The sequence below is a fragment of the Leptonychotes weddellii genome, chromosome 8 (assembly GCF_054177405.1).
Source record: "Leptonychotes weddellii isolate Sample4059 chromosome 8, ASM5417740v2, whole genome shotgun sequence".
NCBI classification, from domain to species: Eukaryota; Metazoa; Chordata; class Mammalia; order Carnivora; family Phocidae; genus Leptonychotes; species Leptonychotes weddellii.
In genome coordinates this window covers 99,708,688-99,732,015 of record NC_138376.1, presented here as the reverse complement: position 1 = coordinate 99,732,015, position 23,328 = coordinate 99,708,688, and the positions used below count along the sequence as shown (strand labels likewise).

Sequence of the window (23,328 nt, the reverse complement as noted above, 5' to 3'; positions counted from 1 at the left end):
GCAAACGTGACCTTTATCCAAAGAGAATTCCAAGGCTTAACAAACATTTATTGAGTGTATGCAATGTGCCAGGCATTGGGCTAATTAAATCCCCCCTGTCTCTATACTTTAAATGAGAGAAAAGCTGACTCAAGGGAAAGAGCCATGGCCAAAGGCCATTTAATTAATTTGCTGCTGGGGAAATAGCACAGGAACTGGGAAGAAAGCCCAGGTATGAGGACTGCTAAACTGTTGTTCAGAATACAATGTATTGTTGTTCAGAACTCCAGTAGGATACACATTTCATAACTACATTGAACTAATGCAAAGTTACAATTGTAAAACAAATGTTGAATTTAAAAAATCACAAAGACACACTGCAGTCCTGCATGTGGTTGTTGCCATGAACTAGAGAATTTCATCCATACAGACACTTTTGGAGGGAACCACTATCAGAAGGCTGGATTGTGCACTGTGGTCCTACAAGTGAGAGAGCCATATTTCATGATTTCTCTGGAGTTGCCCAAAGAACTACAAAGTAAGCTTTCACATGGGGAGTAATAGGGCAAGTTATTATCTGTTGAGTACATAAAGTACTTAATGCTAGGGGTTTTACACATGTTCTGAATACAAAACCCCCATGAGATTTTACCTCTATTTTTATAGATGAGTAAAACAAAACACAGAATAATTGACCAAGGTCATAGACTTGCCAGTGAGAAACTGGGAAAGAAACCCTAGTGTATCTGACCCTGGAGTCTACCTGTTTTACAAATAGACTATGGTTCATACTGAAGTGAAATTTTATTATTATTTTTACTTCTCTTCACTCATCATTATTCAAAATATATTTATTGCCTGCTTATCAAGAACTAAGCAATAGTTTTGAGGCTGGAGAATTAAACATGATTAAATCCATGTCTCTCTCTTTGAAAGGGAAACCTCTATAGATAGGTATGCTACAAACAATGTGATCAGACGTGTAAGAAATATGCACAATGCTATGGGGGCTGAAGAAATAAGAAAGGATTGATTCTGTCCTACAGTAGGGGATGGAGTGGTGATATGATATATGAGCTAGACCTTGAAGAATATACATATATTTGCTCTGTAGTGAAGGGTAATGGGAGCATTCTGCTCTGCAAAATCACATAAGGGTTTCCAGTTTTCGTAGAATAGAGAAAGTTATTATAAAAGGACTAGACCCAGAATTCCCATAGAGGAATTCTATAACTCCAAAGATCATATACTCCTAATGCTACTTAAATTATTTCTGAGTATAGAAAAAAAAAGGCACAGATACTTTTATGAAACAAAAATTACATTGTCATCTAAACCTTATGAATATAGTACAAAAAATAAACTACAGCTCAATCTTACTTAGGACTATAAAAGTAAAAATCTAAAATAACATACATTATGAACAAGTAATGTTTATTCCAAAAATGTAAGGGTGGTTCAATATCAGATAATCCACTCACATAATTTACCATGTTTGTAAATCTAAGTAGAAAATTGTAGAATCATCTTCATAGATGCTGAAATGGCCTTCGACAAAGGTTAACAACCATTCCTGATTAACACTGAATAAAATAGGAAATGATTATTTCTTCTTTGGTAATAATATATATCTATAACAACATACACACAAACACACACATTGCAGTCCTAAAGCCAGTATATTTCTTGATGGAGGATGTTAGAAGCATTCACAGTAAGGCCAAGAACGAGGCAAAGATACTAACTCCACAACAAAATAAATTATTATTTTTTAAATATTTTTTATTTAAATTCAATTAATTAACATATAATGTATTATTGGTTTCAGAGGTACAGGCCTGTGATGACAGGTGCTCATTATATCACATGCTCTCCTTAATGTCCATCACCCAGTTACCCCCTCCCCTCCAGCAACCCTCAGTTTGTTTTGTATGATTCAGAGTCTCTTATGGTTTAGAGGTGCTAGCCAATGCAATCAAATTACAATAAACAATGGAGCCATAAGAATTGGAATAGAAGAAGTGAAACTATATTTACAGATGATATTGTAGTGTATTTGGGCAATCCAAGAGAATCAATAAAAACACTAACATAATGAAAAATGATTCTGTAAAGTGACGGAATGTTAAATTAAAAACAAAAACCAGAAGTCTTTATGTACATAAACAATAGCTAGTTAGATGATACCACAAGATAAATCTTCTGTTCCACTAGTAGCAAAAGCAGGATTTATTTAAGAATAAACTTAGCAGGAAGTGTGTTAAAGGTGTGTGAGGAAAAATTAAAATACCTTTGAAAGATACAAAAGTAAATTTGAATAAATTTGGGGATCTTGTTTATTTTGTTTTTTGGATAGCAGGAGTAAACATTATAAAGCTATCATTTATTCGCATCTTAATAATAAATTTAATATTATCCCAATAAAAATAGCATAAAGTTGTTTTTCGGAGCTATTCAAGTAGATTTTGAAGTTTATTTGGAAGCAAACATAAACATAAAACATAGCTACAATATCCTGGGGCACCTGGGTGGCTCAGTTGGTTGGGCGACTGCCATTGGCTCAGGTCATGATCCTGGGGTTCTGGGATCGAGCCCCGCATAGGGCTCCTTGCTCCTCAGGGAGCCCGTGTCTCCCTCTGCCTGCCGCCCCCCTGCTTGTGCTCTCTCTCTCTGTCAAATAAATAAATAAAATCTTTAAAAAAAAAAAAAAAGAGAGTGAGCTTTTCTGTTCCCTTCAACTAGAAAAGGAGCCTAATGAACATATTGAAATTTGAAATACAATTTAGAGTACTAATCCTACAAATAATATTTTTATAGTTTGCAGCATCTGCCATAGCTATAGATACGATGACTAGACTGATGGTCTCTTTAGTTCTTCTAATGGGGGTGGGGAGACTCTGTCCCCCATAGGATTTGAAGTGCACTTCGTTAGACTTGGAATTATCCTTTAAGATAACCTGGGATCCATGCATGGGATTCAGAGGTTCTGTGAAAACACTGAAATTGCACACAACATCCTGTGTATTTGTAAGCATATCTATTTTTCTGCATAGTCCATAGTTTACATTAGACATTCCACAAAATAATGAGCCCCTAAGGGTTAAAAACACCATTGCCTTATTTTACAGATAAAAACATTACTCAGAGTTACTTGCCTACAATCATACAAGTTGTGATTGCTAGAAACTAGGTCTCTTTCTTTCATTAAAAATTTATAAAATACAGAAAAAAGGGGGAGAAATCACCAATGATTTCACCAGGTAAAGACAGACAACTTTAAGACTTTTCTATTTCCTACCAGAAATATGTATTTAGGCTCAGAATCACACTTTTGAAAACTACGTATTGATATATTGCTTCCTCTTAGACTTGTACTAAATTCTACTCACACCAGCAGTCTAGAATAATGTCTATTATATTCACCAGAACAAGTGATTCTTTAAAAAAAAAAAAAAATCTTGCCTACAGGAGAACAATAGTGTCTTATTGTTGTTTCAGTGTACATTTCCTAATTATCAGTGAAGTAAAAGATTATATTTGTTCATTCCAGTTGGAAATCTATCTCTCATCCTTCTTGCCCATTTTACTCAGGAATCCAGTTCTCCCAGCTGTTCACCCTCTTCCCATTTAGAAATTCTACCCCAGGAGGAAACTATAGGAGAAACCTACCTTCTGTTTTTCACCTGGACTTGTTCCTACATCCTCAGTAGGCTCTACCCAATATCTACAGAACCCTAATATCCAGATATGGAATGTGAGGAATTTGCACTTTCTACATGCAAGCACTTGGTATTTCTTAAGAATAATAAAAAATTTTTTTTAAGATTTATTTATTTGAAAGAGAGAGAATGAGAGAGAGAGAGCACATGAGAGGGGGGAGGGTCAGAGGGAGAAGCAGACTCCCTGCTGAGCAAGGAGCCTGATGTGGGACTCAATCCTGGGACTCCAGGATCATGACCTGAGCCGAAGGTGGTCGCTTAACCAACTGAGCCACCCAGGCGCCCCAAGAATAATAAAATTTGAGAACCACTTACATACAGGTCATGTGAGCTGATTTAAATATGAAGAGTGTGGACCATTATGATTCTTACTAACAGCTCTATGTCATTGTGAAACCAAGGTTCTCTCCCTTCTGTGAAGTAGTTTTGCCCTCATAATCCGAACCACAAAATTTACTTTCTGACTTGGAGTTTATAAACTAGATATAAAATTGCAACTTTTCCATTGATCGGCTTTTGTGAATATCACTTCATTTCTCTGAACCTCTGTTTCTTCATCTGAAAAGAGGTGATTATTATCCTAGCTCAATCTTACTGTTTATTTTGAAGGGTGAGCTCATCTGTAGAGGTATACTTTAGACAGTCATGTAAATATTGGATATATTGATTTGTTCTAATTGTTTACTGTGTGATAACTTTGGGCACAATGTCAACACTTGATAACTATCTGGTGATTGATTACTATCTTATTGTTCAGCAAAGATTGCTCTTATATGAGGTGGTGTTCCGTGTGGCCTGGGCTCTGATCTGTCATAATGGATACTTCTTAACTCATGTGCAGGCTGAAAATCAGCCATGCTCTCTCAATCCTTAAAACTGTAATGAGTCAGTCAATTCATATTCACTGAGAACCTACTGTGTGCCAAGAACCAGACTAGACACTGTGATACATTAGTGAGCATAAAGGACATGCCCCATTCCTCCTCTAGATAAAATGGGGTAAGTATCATAGAACAATTAGACCCCATATCTTTTAGCCAATTGCTTGAAGAAATACCATAAAATACGTGGAAGACATCCCTCTGGGGTGTTATGAAATGATACAACAAGAAAAATTTAAAAGGTAAATGAAGAGAAGGATCAAAGGTAGCTATTGACTCCAGAAGAATGGAATGAATGTGAGCTTTTCCTTTTTTTTTTCCTTAAAGATTTTATTTATTTATTTATTTATTTGAGAGAGAGTGAGTGAGAGGGAGAAAGAATCTGAAGCAGACTCTGCACTGAGCACAGAGCCGGACGTTGGGCTAGATCCCACAGCTGCAAGATCATGACCTAAGCCGGAACCAAGAGTCGGACACTTAACTGACTGAGCCACCCAGGTGCCCCAAGCTTTTCCTTTTTTTAATTAAGCCCAGAGTTAGAAAGTGGAGGAGGGACAGTAAAGTCTCTTCCAGACCAAGAAGGCACTTTGAGACCAACAAACGAAGCAAGCTACTCTATACCATTTACACAGAGTTTTATTCAGGGTAACTTACTGACAGTGGGGATCAGGTAGATAATGATCCAGGTGCCACACTGCTATTCTCCACCACGTCCAGATCTTAACACATGGATTTTATAGAGCAAAGGGCAGTTATCTAAAGTGGCGCCATTTGTGCATCAGTGGGGAGATCCGAAAAAGCCTTCCTGCATTCTGGTCAGAGCATAGGTCAACCTCCATGGGGCCGGGAACACACAGCCCCGAGGGAGGTCATTGTGTGGGCATGAACAAGATGGAGAGCCAAAGATGGAGTCAGTATTGTCAGCACTCCTACACCAGTCAAACCAGTTTGGAAACTGGCAGAAGAGTTGAATGAGTTATGCAGCTGGGCGCTCAGACTCCACGAAATCTCTGAAACCTGGGAGACACCACCTGCCGATAGTAGTTCTGGTTTGGGCGATTCTGAGACCCCAAACTAAAAGAATTTTATTCTTTTTTAGTAGGTGTAGTCCTTTCTTAATTTCAACTCATTAAAAAAAAATGCTTTGTGTTTAGGGCAGTGAAAGGAGAGCTGACATCACAATATTTTGCATCAAAAAAGATGACAGTGTAAAACAACTTTTAGCAGACAGTGTTTTTGAAAGCAACTTGTAAAGTATTTACCAGATCCTAAATTTGCACATTTTGCAGACTTGGGCATATATATTCTACTCTCAAAATAGTTTTGTTATTATGCACAAATAAAACAACATGGGAGCTTTTTAATAAAGAAATTGCATTTCTAATGATCTGTATTTGCATATGATAAATCTCCAGTCATTATCACACTCTAAAATATTAACATCATCAAATATCCAGTTGGGTTCAAATAGCCAAATGTCATTTTTTTTTACACTTAGTTTGGTTCAGGACCCAAATATGTTTTTTGAAGGAGTAATAAAAATTTTGGCAGTTGCTAAATATCTAGACTTCTACAAATTCTGATTCTTATGTATTAGTTTTTCCTAAAGTACAATAATAATCGTATCATAAAGAAGTTATATATTCAGTCATTTGGGTAGCATTATTAAGTATCTTTCTTTTGGTAATTGAATACAATTTTTTTTTCTATCTCTGCCACTAAATAAAGGTATGACCTTGGGCCATTCACTCAACCTAGTCAAGAAATCAGTTTCCATCGTTTTCCACCATTCCATTCATTTCCATGAATTGACTAGTCAACTTTCTTTTATCGAGAGCCTAGCCGGTGGGAGGCAGGACAGCACATGACAAAGAAGAGCTTTGACATCCTGCAGCTCTGGACTGGAGCCCTGCCACATACAGGCCATTGAGCTAAGTTTAACCTCTCTTGCCTCAGTTTCCAAATCTGTGAAATGCAGAGAATAGTTACCCATACCCAGAAAGTTTTTCATGTGTGCACATAATGATGGGGTATGGGGAAAGGTGGATAAATTGAGAAATTATGGTTATAGTGCTTGACACATAGTAATCCAACAATAAATAGTAAATAGAGTTAGACTGTCAACCGTTTGGGACAGGGTTGAGGGGATGAGGCCAGAAGGAAAGGCAATGGTTTGAACTACCTCGTCTAATGAAGTGGCCCTTAGCCACACATGGCCACTGAGCATTTGAAAGGTGGCTAGTCCAAATTGAGATGTGTTGTAAGTAAGTACTCTAGGTTTCTAAGATGGAGTATGAACAAAACCCATAAAATATTTCATTAATAATTTTTAATCTTTAGTATGCATTGAAATTATAATATGTTGGATATACTGGGCTAAATAAAATATGTTATTAAAACAGCACTATGTACACTCCCCAACCAGAGCTCCCTGTATTGTAGCTATCTGTTTATTCATCATTCTTGTGTTTAGCTCAGTGGTCCTCAAAGTGTGGTCATAGAAACAGAAGACCCAGCATCCCCCTGGGATCTTGTCAGAAACACAAATTTCTGGGTCCCACCTCAGACCTACTGAATCAGAAACTCTGGGACTGGGGCCCAGAAATCTGTATTTTAACAGGCCCTCAAGGTGAGTCTGATACTTATCCATTTGAGAAACACTGCTACACTGAGTTTCTGGGCTTGGGACCACATCCAGTTCACTCTGCATTGCCGCTCAGCCCAGTGATTATTTGTCAAATGAAAAAAATGGATGAATGAATCCTGATGACTGTGGGGCCATAGGAGGATATCCAGCAGGGGAATGTCATGGTCTGATTACCTTTTAGAAAGTTACTTTTGCAAGCTGTGTAGAGTATAGATTATAGGAAGAAGTTACTAGAGGCAACTGAATTTGCCTATTGGAAAATTATTATTTGAAAAATCTAAATATATTATTCAGGTGGAAAAACAGGTAATTATTTTCAAAAATTATGCCTTGCTTTTCAAAGTATTTCTTTTAAAATAACTTTAAAATGTGTAATTCTATTTATATATAGTGTTTTGTAGATTTGGGGGGAAGTAGACATACCTATATGTAAAATTGGTCAATAAATATGTTCTCCCACGAATTATGATTTCATTTTTTTAAAGAATAGCTACAAATGTCTTACACATATTAGTATTTGTGTGTTTTCTAAGGATGTATCACAATCCTGTTTAGATTATAAAAGTGAAATTTTATAGCAAGTGAATATATTTAAAATTATTTAAATTTTAATATTAACATAGAAATAAAAATAATTTCATGTTTGACTGTATATTAGTATAGAGACTATATATTATTTATCTTATTTTAGATTGAATTGAAATGAAGCAATCATCTAGAAATATTTCAACTAGAGGCTATTAATGCTCAAATTAAAAGAAAAACAAATTGATATTGATATATAGAATAAAGAGTAAAGCAATCCCAAAGACACATGACCCTTAGGAAAATTTTAAGGCTGCAGAAGCACCAATGTTGTTCCCTATCACATACTCATCTTCCATCAGCAGATTCTTTTATCCCCACAGTTGGGAAGAAATTCAACCAACTTAAATGTGGGCACAATAGTTGGACCTTCAACTCAGGTAAAACTTTCACATATTCTCTTGACCTCTAAATAATCTTCTCTACAAATCAATGTTTCCATATTGGTTCCACCACTTGGAAGACACTGTGAGTTGTCTACCTTGTAGTAGACCCTGCTCCCCTTTTTCCTTCCTTGCTAATAATTGCTAATAATTCTTATTTTATAGCAGTAGGTGCCGAGCCCTGGGAGCAGCGTCCCAATGTTCTAAACCCATCATGGTAGACCCCTTTACTCTTTGTCTGCAGTTGTTCAGGAAGTGAGGACATGACCCCAAGTGATGGTCAATGAGACATATTGGGACATCTGATGAGGGTTTCTGGGAAGTTTTTATTCTCTAGTAAGAGAAAGAGAGCTGTGAGAAGGTCTCATCCTTTTATTTCTTCTCTTATAAAGGATTGTGTCAGCCATCATGAAACGACAAGGCTATCCAGGTCTTAAAGAAATATTGAGGTGTTAAGGGTACAAACTTGCAGCTAGTAGTAAGTCCTAGATATCGAATGCACAGGATAGAGAATATAGACAACAATATCGTATTATAATCATCAAACTTGCTAACAGACTAGATCTTAATTGTTCCAACCGCAAAAAAGAAATAATTATGAGACAGGATGAAGTGCTAACTATCACTACAATGGCACTCATATTATAGTATATAAATGTATCAAATCAACATGTTGTACACCTTAAATTTACACAAATTATATGTCAAATATACTTCAACTAAAAATAATAAAATAAAATAAATGAATAAATAAAAGAATGAGGCTAGGAAGAGACTAAGGGTCATGAGGGAGGGGCGATTATGCAACCTGGAGTGGGAGATACTGAAGGGCAAAGGGGGGATGAGAATGATGGGTAGAGGGAGAAGAGACTTGGCAAAGGGGAGACTACAGACAAAGAGTAGGAGGGGCTAGGGATGGGATGGGTGTGGGCAGGGTGGGGGCCTGGGATTCTGAAGGTGCTAGAACCCTTTAGTGCTGATTTCCTCCGGTTCTCTTAGGCCAGACAATCCACCCATTTTTAGATAGTTGAAAGAAGTAAGTTCTTGGTAAGTCTGTAAACTTGGTCCATTCAGCCAAATGGTTGTGGTGTGCTCTATGCTAACTCTCTTCTCTTCTTGCATCTAGTGGGAGGCTCTTCTGTACCCAGGCCAATTAAAAGATTTGGTAAATTTGGTGAATTGGTCATTCAGAGAAAATGAATAATGCTGAAGTGTTAAAGTGTTGACCAAACAAGAAGACTTTTAAAAAGATAAAAAGGGAAAAGAATAAACTGGGAAATTTCCATGTGAAAAGCTGACATTTTCATTATATTCATAAGAATATATTTCGAAAGATGAATAGTGAGGTTCAGACATTTTCAATTGTTTATTGGCTTTTTAAATGTTTATTCATGTGAACTGCCTATTTATATACTTTGTCCATTTTTCTCTTGGTTTGTTTGTCTTTTTTTATTTGTATGTGCTTATGTATTGTGGATATCAATCCTTTGCTCATAATATATATTGCAAATATTTTCTCCCATTTTACTTCTTGGCATTTAAGCCTTTAATCCATTTCAAGTTTATTTTGGTGTCTGGTACAAGACTGGAATCTAATGGGATTTTTCTGTCTAGAAGTTAGACAATTTTCACAACACTCTTTGTTGAGTAATCCATCTGGTCCCCATTAATCTGCAGTGCTTCCTTCAAAAGTCTCATTTGTGTCAGAGGCCATTTTAGGACCGTCTATTGTGTTTCAGTCAGTTGCTCTGTAAATTCTTGCACACAGGTTTAGTTATTACTGTCTTATTATGTACTTTTTTGTTCACGCTTTTCAAAATTTCTCAGTTGTTCTCCTATTTTGACTACTATGATAGCTGCGATTTAAGGTCATTTTGTCAAATTAAATTAAACTTTAGCGTGTAGGGAGTGTGTTGTGGTAGATGAAAGATAAGTGATAGGGATTTTTGTACTGCATTAATCCTCGGTGCAAATGTGGACCATGCCAGGCTTTCCAGTCAGAAAAACTCTCATTGTGGACTTGGAAGTCCTTCCCACCCCCTGGGTCTCCAAGCAAAACAAAGCGAGCCAACGCTATTGAGGGCTCATCCATCATCTTTTGTTTGTCAGGCTTGTTACCAACAACCATGTGAAAAAGCCCAGGCTCTTGGTGCTCACGCCTGTGTTCTCCACAGCGTGTTTTGCAGAATCTTCTTATATGTGTCATCCTCTTCTACACCATGTACTATGCAGTTCTGGGCATGTGCTGCATGATGTTCAAGTAAGTTGCCTTCAAGCAAAATTAAAAAGCTAAGAGTGAATATGAAAGGAGTTTATATTTGATACTTGACATGCCTTTATGGAATAGAAGATGCAATGTTTTAAAAATGGTGTATTTTTGTACCTTTTTAAAGGAAAGATAGCAAATGTGCCATCTTTGAAAATGATCAAAGCAACAATCATGAAATGATGTGGATAGATAGGACCAGACAGGACCGTTCTCTTACTTCTTCGGAAGATGGTGATGGAAAGAAAATGAAGCTCTTACTCCCTGGTATTGAAGCAGAGCAAATTTGAATTATAAGGGAATTTAGAGATAATCTATATCAAATTTAAATATTTTCTGATATGTACTTGGAAATATCTCTTGGACCCAAGTCAGGAGACCTAACTTCTGGCCCAGGTTCTTACTAACTTTCTGGGAACATCTTAACCAAGCCATAGAGCTTCTCTTAATTGTCCTCATTTGTCAAATGGAAGTAATTGATCAAAAGAAGGTTATTATGAGGACAAAGTAAAATGTGTATTTTCAGTGATGTTTCTATGTAAGTGTGAGGCATTTTTTTCTTCAGGTAATTTTTTTGTCTGGCTATGGTTGACTTTTCCCTCTACAAATTTAGGTTGCCAATACATTGATTGCCTTGAAATACATCATGAAGATTTACAAATAATTTCTAAGAAGTCGAATGTTGATATAATTTAATTTTATTATGCAAGTGAGGAGTTAGGACCCTTTGATTTCAATATGCAAATTAGTAACCAAAAATAATTATCCCAACTTTTGCAATGGGAAGAATGTTATTCAGCATGCTTGCAGGCAAACCCACTGAGGAAGCATCTGCTGCTCACACACAATCTCAGCTGTTCCTGGGACTGGAGATGGTGAGGCCATGCCTGGAGCAGGGAAGAGCTAAGAATCTTCAGGGCTGATTTCAGGGATTTGTAGTTAATGTGAGTCAGAGGAGAGGAATTTTAAGTTCTTGGGCCTTAAAGCTCCAGGAGGCAGCTAACTGATTGACCAGCGGCACACAACTACAAACAGGCACAGTAGAGGGTGTGTATTTATAGACTCAGATTTTACAACAGGAAGAGAGCCGAGAGATTAACGTTTTCAATTTACAAAAAAGACACTGAAGTTCAGCTCCAAATGGAACTGACTTGCCCAAATTCACAGTTTCCCAACACCATCAGGTTTGGAACCTGGGTCTGGTTTAATTCTGTGCGGATGCTCTTGCCACAGGATTAGGTTGCGTTCTCCTCCCACATTTGATGGAAAGGACTTTCAAGATGACAGCTAAGGGTTAAAACACAATGAAGTCCACTTGGGGGACTTAACTGGACAAATAAGACAATGTGGATAAAAAGATTATTTGGCTGCCATGCAAGTTAGCCAGCTTCTAAATGTGCCACAATGTGGGAAAAGCTAATGACTTACCATGTGAAAAGCGATATTCAAAGCCTTGATGTGCGAAGTTATGAACTGCCTCCCCCGGAGTAAACTATTTTCATTTGCAACATCTTCAGGGTGTATGAGTTGGATGTCCTGGCACCATTTGATTTCAAAACAAACCCCTCATGGCTCAACACAAATTATAAAGGTAATTGGTTTTAATTTCCAATTTTTGTCAATTAGTGAGTTAAATGCCTCAAAAAACAAAATAGTTTTTGTTTTATAAAAATTTACAGTATATCAGGCCTTCCTCTCAGCCATCTGTATATCAGACTTCAAAAATTAATGTGGAAAAATGCCATCACAAATTTTAAAGTGGCTATTCATGAAAGATGGGATAGGATGGAACAGTGGAATAATTGAATAGAATTATTATATATTATATATATATTTATTTGGTGATCTTGTAGGTAAATTTTTTGCACATTAAATATTTTTCAAAGATGAGGAAGAAGACTGATTTAATATATTAATGTAGAGAAATTCTCATGAGATATAGCATGGAAAATGAAGATGACAATTGTGTTTGTGTAGTGTAATTATTCATTTTTGTAGAACAGAGTAAAATACATGGTGTCAGTGGTAAGAAATCTGGAGAATTATGCAACAAACTGTTCTCTCCCAGCTGGGATGACAGAGGACTTTCATTTTCTGCTTTGTACATTTCTGCTTAGTTTGATTTTTCTTTCGAAAATAGGAAAAAAAAAAAAAAAACATGTTCCAAAGGAAAAGTAATATGTGAGAGTACACTAAGAAAAAATTTATCTCTTTTAAATTCATAATTTTGGTTGAAAAAATAATTATTAATTAATATCTACTACATTCATAAGCCTTATGTATGTTAATAATAACAACTACTTGTATTGAATATATGTCAAACATACTTGTTTTGGGGGGATTTGTGGTGAGTTCATCTCATCTTTAGAAAAATGAGATTTTAATGTTATTTTCATTATAAAATAATACACATAAATTAATGAAAGCTTATAAAATACCTATAAGTAGGGAGGAGAAAAAGAAGAAATTCAATCACAAACTTACTTTCTAAACATAATTATTCTCAACAGTCTGTTAAATTTCTTCCTACTCTTTTTTTTTTTTTAATGAATTGTGGATTTTTTAAATGTTACAATTCTTTAGAAAACCACTGGACATGTTTTTTTTGGAACAAATATGCAAATATACAAAAATTGCCTCAAGCCAGAAAAACCAGATTTTTGAATATGACTTGTACAGGAAACATGGTCAGTCAAAATTACTGAATTCAAATTAAAAAGCTTTAGAACAACCCCCTCAAATGGGTAACCTTGTTTGGTGCTATTATCGACTCAATTTTGGGTAGACAAAGAATATGTTAGGAAAAAGAGACTTTCATTCTAATGAGACACAAGAGGTCCAACATTCTATCTTAACTTTCTCTTTATGTGCTTTCCTATTGAAGATAGAATTAACTTATTTTCTATCAAAACTGTCCACAATTGATAAGGAAATAGTCACAGTAAAGAATTAAGTAAGGGCTGTATGTGTGTTTTTTGGGAGGGTATTTAAAACTCAACTGTTACTATTTAATTCTTGCCTTTGGGTTAGTCAATGAAAGATAGGAATGACACAGCTTATTGGAGAGGCTGTGTTTTTACATAGCGGAGATTAGTGAAAATCCCCAGGATGCCTGGCACAGTTTATATCGTTCTCTCCTCTCACAAAACACTAACATTGTACAAAGATATCAATAAAACCTTAGCCTATTAGATCTTTAATTTTGGGCTTGGGGAGATAACTGCCATAACTCTTCAAAGTTGTTACTTTGAGAATTTAGACTTTAATCTTGGAGATAAAGTATAAGAGTAATCTCAGAGCCTTGGGCATGTAGTTAGGGTCAAGTTTCTTGTCTGTTTCAATGATTTTTGTCACCCAGGAGAGTAGGTTTAGCAAGGACACTGGAAAGTTTAAGCCTAGTTAAAACATTTTGATTACTAATATCTTTCTTTTGCATAGCAGAAAATAGATTACAAATTGCTTTCATTTTAAATTAAAATCCTCCCAACAATTTCTTGAGGTAGATAAGATAGCACTCCATTTCCCAATTATGGAGAAAAAAGCAAGACTGACCCAGAGGTTAAAATTGTACTCAAGGTTTTATAACTCCTAAGCTCTAAGGCAAGACTATAACACTGGTATCCTGACTTTAAATTTTGTACTACTTCTTTTAAATCATGCTTTCTTTCATATTATAAACAAAGCATAAGCCTTTTTTTTTTATCAATATAGGCAAATACAACTTGTTCAAGACTAAAATCAATGTCTCCAAGCAGCTGCAAGTTAACCTATAAAATCTGTCAATGCTGATAAAAGAGGCATCTTTTATTTCGCTAGAATAATCTGGAGGCTCTGTGAGCCACTGACAGAGGTAGAGGTGGACATGTGGTGAGAAGAGGTGGGGTCAGTGTGATACAGCAATGCAGTTCCTTCCACAGCCTCGATTTTAGGGAACAGGACATGCTGAACTGAACTTTGTTCCCATATGATAAAAAAAGGAGTTGGTATGAATTCGCCCTTCAACTTTTTGAAACCCGGTAAGTGAAATTGAACCAAATTGAGGAGGAGAAAGTATAAGGCCTTTCAAAAGAATGGCACTTGGGACTTGCTCACTTGGTTAGTGCCTTGTTCAGCATGAGACAATCACTGGCTTGCTGGTTAATAAATTACCTCTGCATGATATGATATAATGTGATTATTTTACATTTTGCTTTGAAAAATGGAGAGTTTGCCTGTCTAGAGTCATTGACTTCCGAATTTTAAGAACATACTAATCATTTGCTGAGTTTTTGTTTAAAAAGAAATGAAAGGTAATGTTTACAGAAAGTGATATCTTTACAAAGGGGCCTTGATGGTATGTCACATGTATTTGTCACATATGTTTGACGGATCTCTCCTTCGAAACCACTATAGTCTTAAAGATCCACATCAAAGACAAGAAGCAAAAGGTTGACCCTTCACACGTTCAAGGCTTTTAGAGATTTGTGGTCCTGACCTGTAAGTAACTAGCTCCTTACACATGTTTGGGGAGACCACTCTGAGACAACGGGGTGGGTTTAGAAGAGTGCCTCCATCCACACAAGTCCTTTCATCCATTGTTACCAGTTATGTGTCCCAGATGACTATCTGAACATGCCATTTTATTATAAAGTCACGAAGGAACTCATTTCCAAGTAAGGCAATAACTGGGACCAAAGAAATATTATAAGTCATTGAACTCTTACATTTCTTTTTTTCATTTCTGAAAACTCAGAACTGAATTTTTCATTAGTTTTTAATATATCTTAAACAGAGAGTTGCAATCCAATTACAGATCAGCAGGTATTGGTTACATGGTAACTTTTCCTTATTGTATTTTACCTTTAAAGTGACAAGTACAAAGAATGTGAAACAAATTATATACTGTTATTAGAGACAGAATATGTTAAAAAGTTCTCATCCAAATTTGGGAATTGTTAAGAGATGGGATATTTTGAAAATTCTTACCAAAATTTCTTCGCAGAGTAAGTTGTAATGGTCCTGTTACTAATTGTGTTTCAAAATTGTTAGTTTCTCTAGTTCCAAATAACTATATTCTTCATTCTATTTGCAGTTCTTCTAGTCTCAACACAGGTCACCTACTTTGTTTGCGGATTGCTTTTCGTTCTGGTTGTAGAAGAATGGGTCTGGGATTATGCTATTTCAGTCACTATTCTTCATGTTGTCATCACTTCCACTGGTAAGCAAAATAAAATAAAGGAAACAAAGAAAATATATTAAATCTGAGTTTGTACCTAAATTGCTTCACAAGAGTAAAACTTTGTTATATGCATAATGTCCTCTGATGGCTTAAGCATAAAAACTGATGATGCTAGTTCTCCTTCCCTCCCCTCACTTCTCCTCCCCCACTAAATTCTTCTACCACTTCCTGGGAGGGGTTTTGATTGGCTACATCTTCTGATTCAAAACTACTGAATGTAGATGTTTCTTACTCTCCTGTCATGTTCAACTTGTCATCAGCTTGTAAAGGGTTTGCCTCCATTCAGAATACTCTTCTTCCAAAACCCTTTCTTGAGGTGGAAATTGAACAAAGGCTAGGAACAGGGCCCTGAGGAAACCCATCCTGGCAGGCTTGCAAACTTCCCCATAATAGTTATTCTACCAAGAATACCACATTCTTAAACTAAGGGGTTCTGTTTCTACCTGTGATCTTTGGAGTCAAAAGAAAATGAATTCAAATTCCAGTTCTACCTTTTTAATTAGGTGTGTAGTCTTAAGGGAAGTCACAACATCATACACATTAGTTGCCTCCTCTATGGAGCAGGGAGACCTAGGGACCTTTTGATGAGAATGAGAAATTGTCTGACATAGTGGCTAAGCATATAATAATTACTCAGTAAATGACAGTTTCATCCGTTCTTTCATTCATCCATTCAAAATTTACTCCTCTATTATAACTTTTCTCCTTTCCCATCTTCCATTATTAAAAAAAAAAAATACTAGTCAAAGAATGGGTGGGAATCAACCACAAGTTATAATACAAAGTTATTATTATTTATTAACAACTTAAACTACTCTTATTTTTTTTTCAGTGCTGTGATCTACTAATGACTTTGTCAGTCTCCAATTTAAGAATACACAATTTCCAAATGAATTGTTACATCCTAGCGTCACTGCTTTTAGAGAATGCTAGTGTATCAGTCTCCTTGTCTCCAGACACATGCCCTCCCTTAGTAACTTTCAGAACCACTAAACCCCATATCTCAAATTCTCAATTTTACTTTGGGGCTAAGTTTACATGGAAGACAGCCATGGGATAGTTGCAAAAGGGCTCTGGGTCATAGGGTGGCTGAATCTTCAAGGTTGAGATAAGCAATATGTACCAGACCCAGAAAAGTTACAGGGTAATTGTCTAACATATGGCACATAGAAAATACTTAAGAAAATACTTTAAGTTGAATAGAATTGAGTTCAGGGTGCAGTGGCTCAGAACTCCAGAGAAAGGCAGGTATCAAGGATTCGGGATGGCCTTAGGACCATCTGTTACATAACACTCAAATCAATTCTGTGAGCTGACCCAGGAAACTGACAGTTCATAACATCTTTCCTAGAAGAGGAGTTTCAGGTATCTGACTTAATAAATGACTTTGTAAACTATGATCTAAGTACAGCTTTGGGGCTACCTGATTTCATGAATGTGAATAAAATTTCTCTTTGTCATGTGGATATGATCTGACCAAACAGAAGTATTTCTTCATGTGGAAAAAATAATGCGTATTTTTAAAATGAACAACACCACTTTTTTTTTTTTCTTTTTCAGTTATGTTGGAGTCCCCCTTGACATCACGTTGGCGGGCTGCTTTAGGTATATATGCATGATACCCAAATATATTATACACATATGTTTATGTATCATGTTCAACATAAATACTTATATATAAAGTGGGGTCATCAAAATATTTTTTATGTGGGTCAGGTAATTGGACTAGAAGACTGCTCAAAGGGTTCATCACTCTAAAACTGCATGGAATAAAACACTGGATATATATTTGTGACATATTCTTTTGGTTCTCTTTCAACATGAATGGCATTACTATTTTTATAGTAGCATTATTTCATTTACTTTTTTCTTCCCACAAATGGAACAACTGAATTCATCAATTTTACATCTAGTAAGAAACTAACCCAGTTAAAGTGGACTTTTCTAGAGCTTTTTCTTTAGCTTAAGCTAGGTATTGACTACAAATATTTTTACATTTCCCCTTTTCAGTAAATTTGGCAATAATTTTTATTTAAGTATTGTCATGCTTAATGATGAGAAATGGAAATGCAGCATTTCACCACATTGTTTTCCCCAAAGCCAAATTATCTGTTTATAGTATCAGTATTATTTATATTACCATTAGCTCCCTTCATTACAGGTTAATTTTCCACTTCCCTTACATATCCGTAAGTCTTAGTGTGTACTCTTTTCTAATATTGTTTGGTTCATACAGAAAACACATGTAGAAAGTACTGATATTTTATTTTGAATGACACTTTTCAAAAATGCACATTTTTAATGAATCAGAAAGAAGATACCTGAAAGACGTGCTATCAGTATAAGTAGAAATGATCTTTTCTTTCTATGAAAAACAACAACTTGGGCGCCTGGGTGGCTCAGTTGGTTAAGCGACTGCCTTCGGCTCAGGTCATGATCCTGGAGTCCCAGGATCGAGTCCCGCATTGGGCTCCCTGCTCGGCAGGGAGTCTGCTTCTCCCTCGGACCCTCCCCCCTCTCATGCTCTCTCTATCTCATTCTCTCTCAAATGAATAAATAAAATCTTTAAAAAAAAAAAAAAAAAGAAAAACAACTTATCCCTTGGATTTTCTTCACAATACCACAAAATTTACTAAGCCCTAGGCAATTGAGTCACATAGCCCATGCCACCTCGATGACAAGGAGAGTCAGGGTTGGCATCCTGGAATGGCCAAAAGAATTTGCTAAAATAGTTGAGTCACTATTTCAATTTCAAGAACTAGGGTTGGATTACACAGAGAACGGTTGCCAAATGATGTTTGAGGTAACCTTCTTTGATTTTTCTTTGAGTTAAAAAACTTAGACACAAAATAATAGTGGCTAAACATCTTGGAAATTCTATCTCATGGTTTCGCACTGGTTGTGCGTCTTTGTGTGAGGAAGTTGTGCGGTCCTGCCAAGACTCTGATCCACTAAGGGCTCTTACCTCAGGGACTTTTACCTTTCATGAGAGTTACACTGTTATCGTCATACAAGGAATAACAGATTTATGAAAGCCCTGTTAGGCTAGATTAACATTTTAAAACGAACAAGAATCTTGGGCCAATGAAAGAGCTAAAGGCATTTTCATATAACCAAATAGCTCAGGTAGGTAGACTTCTGTTTTCAAAATCTTTTCTACACTGAAAAATATTTTCCAAGTTAGAGGAGAGCATATCTTCCTTTTATAATTAGAGAGAAAATACCTTATAAAATATTTTTAAATAACAACAACACAAAACAAATGGCAGGTCTGAAGAGCTAAAAGAATTGAGAATTGTAAAATCCTTGGCATGTGCTTTGACTCCATTGCCTTTGAATTTCTGAGTTTTAAGAGCTCCTTACTATTAATTTGACAGAACCATGCATCTATTCCCTGAAGGAAGTTTTGAATTTCAACAATTTATCAGCACAGAATATATACCTACTGTCTCTTAGCTGAATCTATAAACTATCCTATTTCAAATGCTGTGTCAGTTTCAGGAACATTATTTTAGTCGTGACAATTGTTCTTACTCATAATCTCACCAATGAATTATTCATTATTGGTAGTTAACCAAAACTTCCCTTTCATTACTTGCAGGAGCCGGCTTAATTTCAATGATATGTGGAGGCCAGGCTTTCGCATACTGTTTGTTCAAAGACAACTTTATCTATCCAGATCTGGATGAGTTTTAACAGAACAGCTGAATTAATTTGCCTCAGACTTTCTATATTATTATATACATTGTGTCGCAGCTAAATTGTATTTCTTTGTTCACACCGATATTCAAGGTTGAATTTATTCTAGATACTTTATAACCATAAAAAGAAAACGAGGTGCTAGTGGAGAGCAGAAGAATCCTAGGAAGGTATTCATGAACAAAATGTTGCCAACTCATAAAATGCATTGTTTACCAAAGTGTATTTGATAGAATGCTAGTTCTGTAGCATGTGAGTAGTACCACACAAGGAAAAAAGGTTGCATGTTTAAGTATATTTGTGGATTCCTGGGTTTATGTAAAACAGACGTTTATTTTAGGACCTCTCAGAACCTTTAACGTACTACTGTGAACAGGGCATCTCAAAGCAGCAGTACAAATTATGCACCATTTTGCAGCTGTATTTGGCCCAGGGACACACTTTAGAATATGCTGATGTATCATGTGGAAAGCATAACATAGGTGAGAGCGGAGTTAAAACTGTTACAAATCTCTACAAGCAGAATTAGATTCTATTACTGTTCCATAGTGTTGTTTCTTGTAAAATTATTGCCTTTTTAAAAATATTAGTGTCCATTTCCTTCCTTAGACTATGTTCTTCTAACATAGTGCTTCTCAAAATTTAGTATGCATTTTGAATCACCTGGAAAACTTGTTACAAGGCAGATTTTGCTTTAGAGGGGCTGGGATGAAGCCAAAGATTCTGTATGTCTTTTTTTTTTTTTTTTTGAGATTTATTTATTTATTTTAGAAAGAGAGAGACAGAGCACAGGGCGAGGGGCAGAGGAAAAGGGAGAGAATCCTCAAGGCAACTCCTCACTAAGCATGGAGTCCAGTGCGGGGCTGAATCCCAGGATGCTGAGATCATGACCTGAGCCAAAACCAAGAGCTGGGCGCGTAACTGACTGAGCCACCCAGGTGCCCCTAAAATTCTGTATATCTAAAAATTCCTGGAAAATGCCTGTCTGGTCCATGAACCACAGTTTGAGTAACAAGGTCTAAGTGGTTGGGACCAGATATTTTTTAAGGTTATATAGCTCTGTACTGCCAGTCCTATGTTTATTCAATAAATGTTTGTTGAATTAGATTAAAACTGAGGCGAGTTACACCTCCATAATTGTCTTAAATATTTACCACTTTTAAATGTAGTTAAAATACCTTTTAATATAAAAGAAGTGCATACCAAGGTTACAACTAAAATATAAATATAGGAAAAAGGATAGGAAAGTAACATACACCACTTCCCCTCCATCCGTATATTCCCACACACAAACATTTTTGGGAAACAATTAGAAACTAAATTAAACCAGCTCTGGAATTTTTTCCTAGATGACTCTTTTTACTCTAAAAATCTCTTTCTTTTGGGGTGCCTGGCTGGCTCATTCAGTGGAGCATGTGACTCTTGATCTTGAGGGTGTGGGTTCGAGCCCCATGTTGGGTGTAGGAATTACTTAAAAACAAAATCTTAAAAAAAAAATCTATGTTTTCCATAAAGATTTGCATCCAACCACTAAGAAATGTCATGCTAATTATATGTATTTCAGGTAACCTTCCAAAAACTACTTTGTGTTGACCAGTTACTAGTTAGATAATTCAAACTTCTCATGCACATGTAAGTTTGAAAATAATGATACTCTCTTCCTTGCTTCTTTCTCACATGTACTTATTTCCACAAACTTTTGTCTTCCACCCATTATTCTCAATTTTCCCATTACTTTCCTCCAAAATATTTAGTCATGGAAGTAGCAAAATATGTAACTCACTAAATCAGTCAAAGGATTGTAAATTCCTATTATTTTTTTTTTAAAGATTTTATTTATTTATTTGACAGAGAGAGACACAGCGAGAGAGGGAACACAAGCAGGGGGAGTGGGAGAGGGAGAAGCAGGCTTCCCGCTGAGCAGGGAGCCCGATGCGGAGCTCGATCCCAGGACCCTGGGATCATGACCTGAGCCGAAGGCAGACGCTCAACGACTGAGCCACCCAGGCGCCCCATAAATTCCTATTATTAATAAAGACTTTGTGTCATCTTTAAAGGAAGGCAGCATAGGACAGCTATGAACAGGTCAGCATTATGATCTTTGATTCTCTAATTAAAACCCCACTGACAGCATACAGAAAAGAGTGTCTTGTTAGATATATAACAAAACTCAATCCTGCTGTATGAAAAATACAAATATCAAACAAATCACTGATGAGAAACTTTGACCCTATAGAAACTCACACATGGAAGAGATTTACAGAAACATTAAAACTGCCTAAATAAATTTGATAATTAAAAAAAGATTTGGTTGATTAAGTACTTTTTAATATACTGAGAATTAAGTTACACTAGTAAATTAGAATAACAATTTCTCCAGACTCAGAAGACCATAATATCTTGTCATTCTGTAGTGTAGCTTAATTAGCATGTTTATTTCTAGGATTAGGAATCCATCTGCTCAGGTAATTACTATTGTGTGAATCCTTCTCTTTATTTTTTTTTCTCCTGATCACAAGAATAATCTGTGATTTTCTTCTCTTACTCATTAAAGTGATTATCATTATCTATTTGATGACACCACTTGGCACACAAAAATTAAAAATACAATTAGAGTACATATTTTAGCTTAAATATATTGTAAATCAAACATAGCAAATAATAATCACTTTAGCTTTTATTGCTTTGAACTGTATATTAACTCAAAGACCAAGAGTCATGCCCACTTAACATACTTTTCCGGTGTCCCTCACAGAATCATAAGAAGATGAAATCCTACCCAGTATTTTGATGCATATTTTTGAGGCAGGACTGAATTTACTTACATATTTTTTTAAAAGGTAATACTTTTATGTCATGCATAACCTTCCATTAATATCCCTTCCATTACTATACCATTGTGGTATAATGTAAATCAATTTGCATATTCCTTTAATAATGTTATTATTTCCCATATGAATGAAAAATATCTTTACTTTTGCTGACAATGATCCCAAAATATATATATAAGGACTATTTTCATAGCTCTAGTGTAAAGATTAGGCTCCTATCTACAATTTAATGGGCTTTATTAAGCCAATGTACCCCAGTAGCTGAATTGATAATTTCAAAAGCTGTTTGCTATCACTCTAAAGCAGTAGGGATTATTCTATAGACATGCAAACAGGGGCACCTGGGTGGCTCAAGTTGGTTAATATCTGACTCTTGATTTCAGCTCAGGTTCATGAGTTCAGTGTCATGATCTCAAGGGCATGAGATTGAGCTCCATGTCAGGCTCTGCACTGACCATGGAGCCTGCTTAAAATTCTCTCTCCCTCTGCCCTTCCCCTCCTCTTACCCTCTCCCTCTTAAATAAATAAATAAATAAATAAATAAATAAATAAATAAATAAATAAATTCTTTTATTTAAAAGAAATGTTAACATATATACTACGAGATAGAGAATTTTATGACAAACATCCTAAGGAGAAACAAAGGCATTTCCTAAAATTGTTGCTCCATAACCTTTGTAAACCTGAATTGCTAGGCAAATAAGTCTATAACAAGAACATCCATAGATATGTTTGTGGTAAAAATCTCAGAAAAGGGAAGAAACACAATTTGGTTCATATGAAGATAATCTAATTCTTCTACAGAAATTTCCTACTGCAGAAAAAGGCCTCATAAAAGATGTAAAAATTTAAGAATGTTTCACATTTTTAATAGAGGACAATAAAGTTACAACTTTTCCAAGTATTATGCTTTACTTACCTTAGCGTTTCTTTTAGATTTTCTTTTATTCTATCTAAATGTTCTGGTAGTTCAGTAACAAGAGGACCAAAGCATCCTTAAAAACAGAGTTAATTACCAACTGACTCTCTTGATGAAGAATATTCACTCTCTCCCATATGACCAATAATTCAAATAGGAAGGAATTAAAAATATTACCCCAATAATTACCTTAAATTAAAT

At 35.7% G+C, this 23,328-nt stretch overlaps 1 protein-coding gene across 1 annotated transcript in view; it reads left to right on the top strand.

Annotated features, from left to right (window-relative positions):
• The window catches only part of TMEM244 (transmembrane protein 244), a 39,181-nt gene extending 20,926 nt beyond the window's left edge, over positions 1 to 18,255 (top strand). The window contains exons 3-7 of the mRNA XM_081827510.1: positions 5,734 to 5,828; positions 10,332 to 10,454; positions 11,978 to 12,051; positions 15,532 to 15,657; positions 17,239 to 18,255. Coding sequence (XP_081683636.1) covers positions 5,734 to 5,828; positions 10,332 to 10,454; positions 11,978 to 12,051; positions 15,532 to 15,657; positions 17,239 to 17,297 — 477 coding nt within the window. The 3' untranslated portion in view covers positions 17,298 to 18,255. The remainder of the gene's footprint in view (positions 1 to 5,733; positions 5,829 to 10,331; positions 10,455 to 11,977; positions 12,052 to 15,531; positions 15,658 to 17,238) is intronic.
• Positions 18,256 to 23,328: the final 5,073 nt, after the last annotated feature.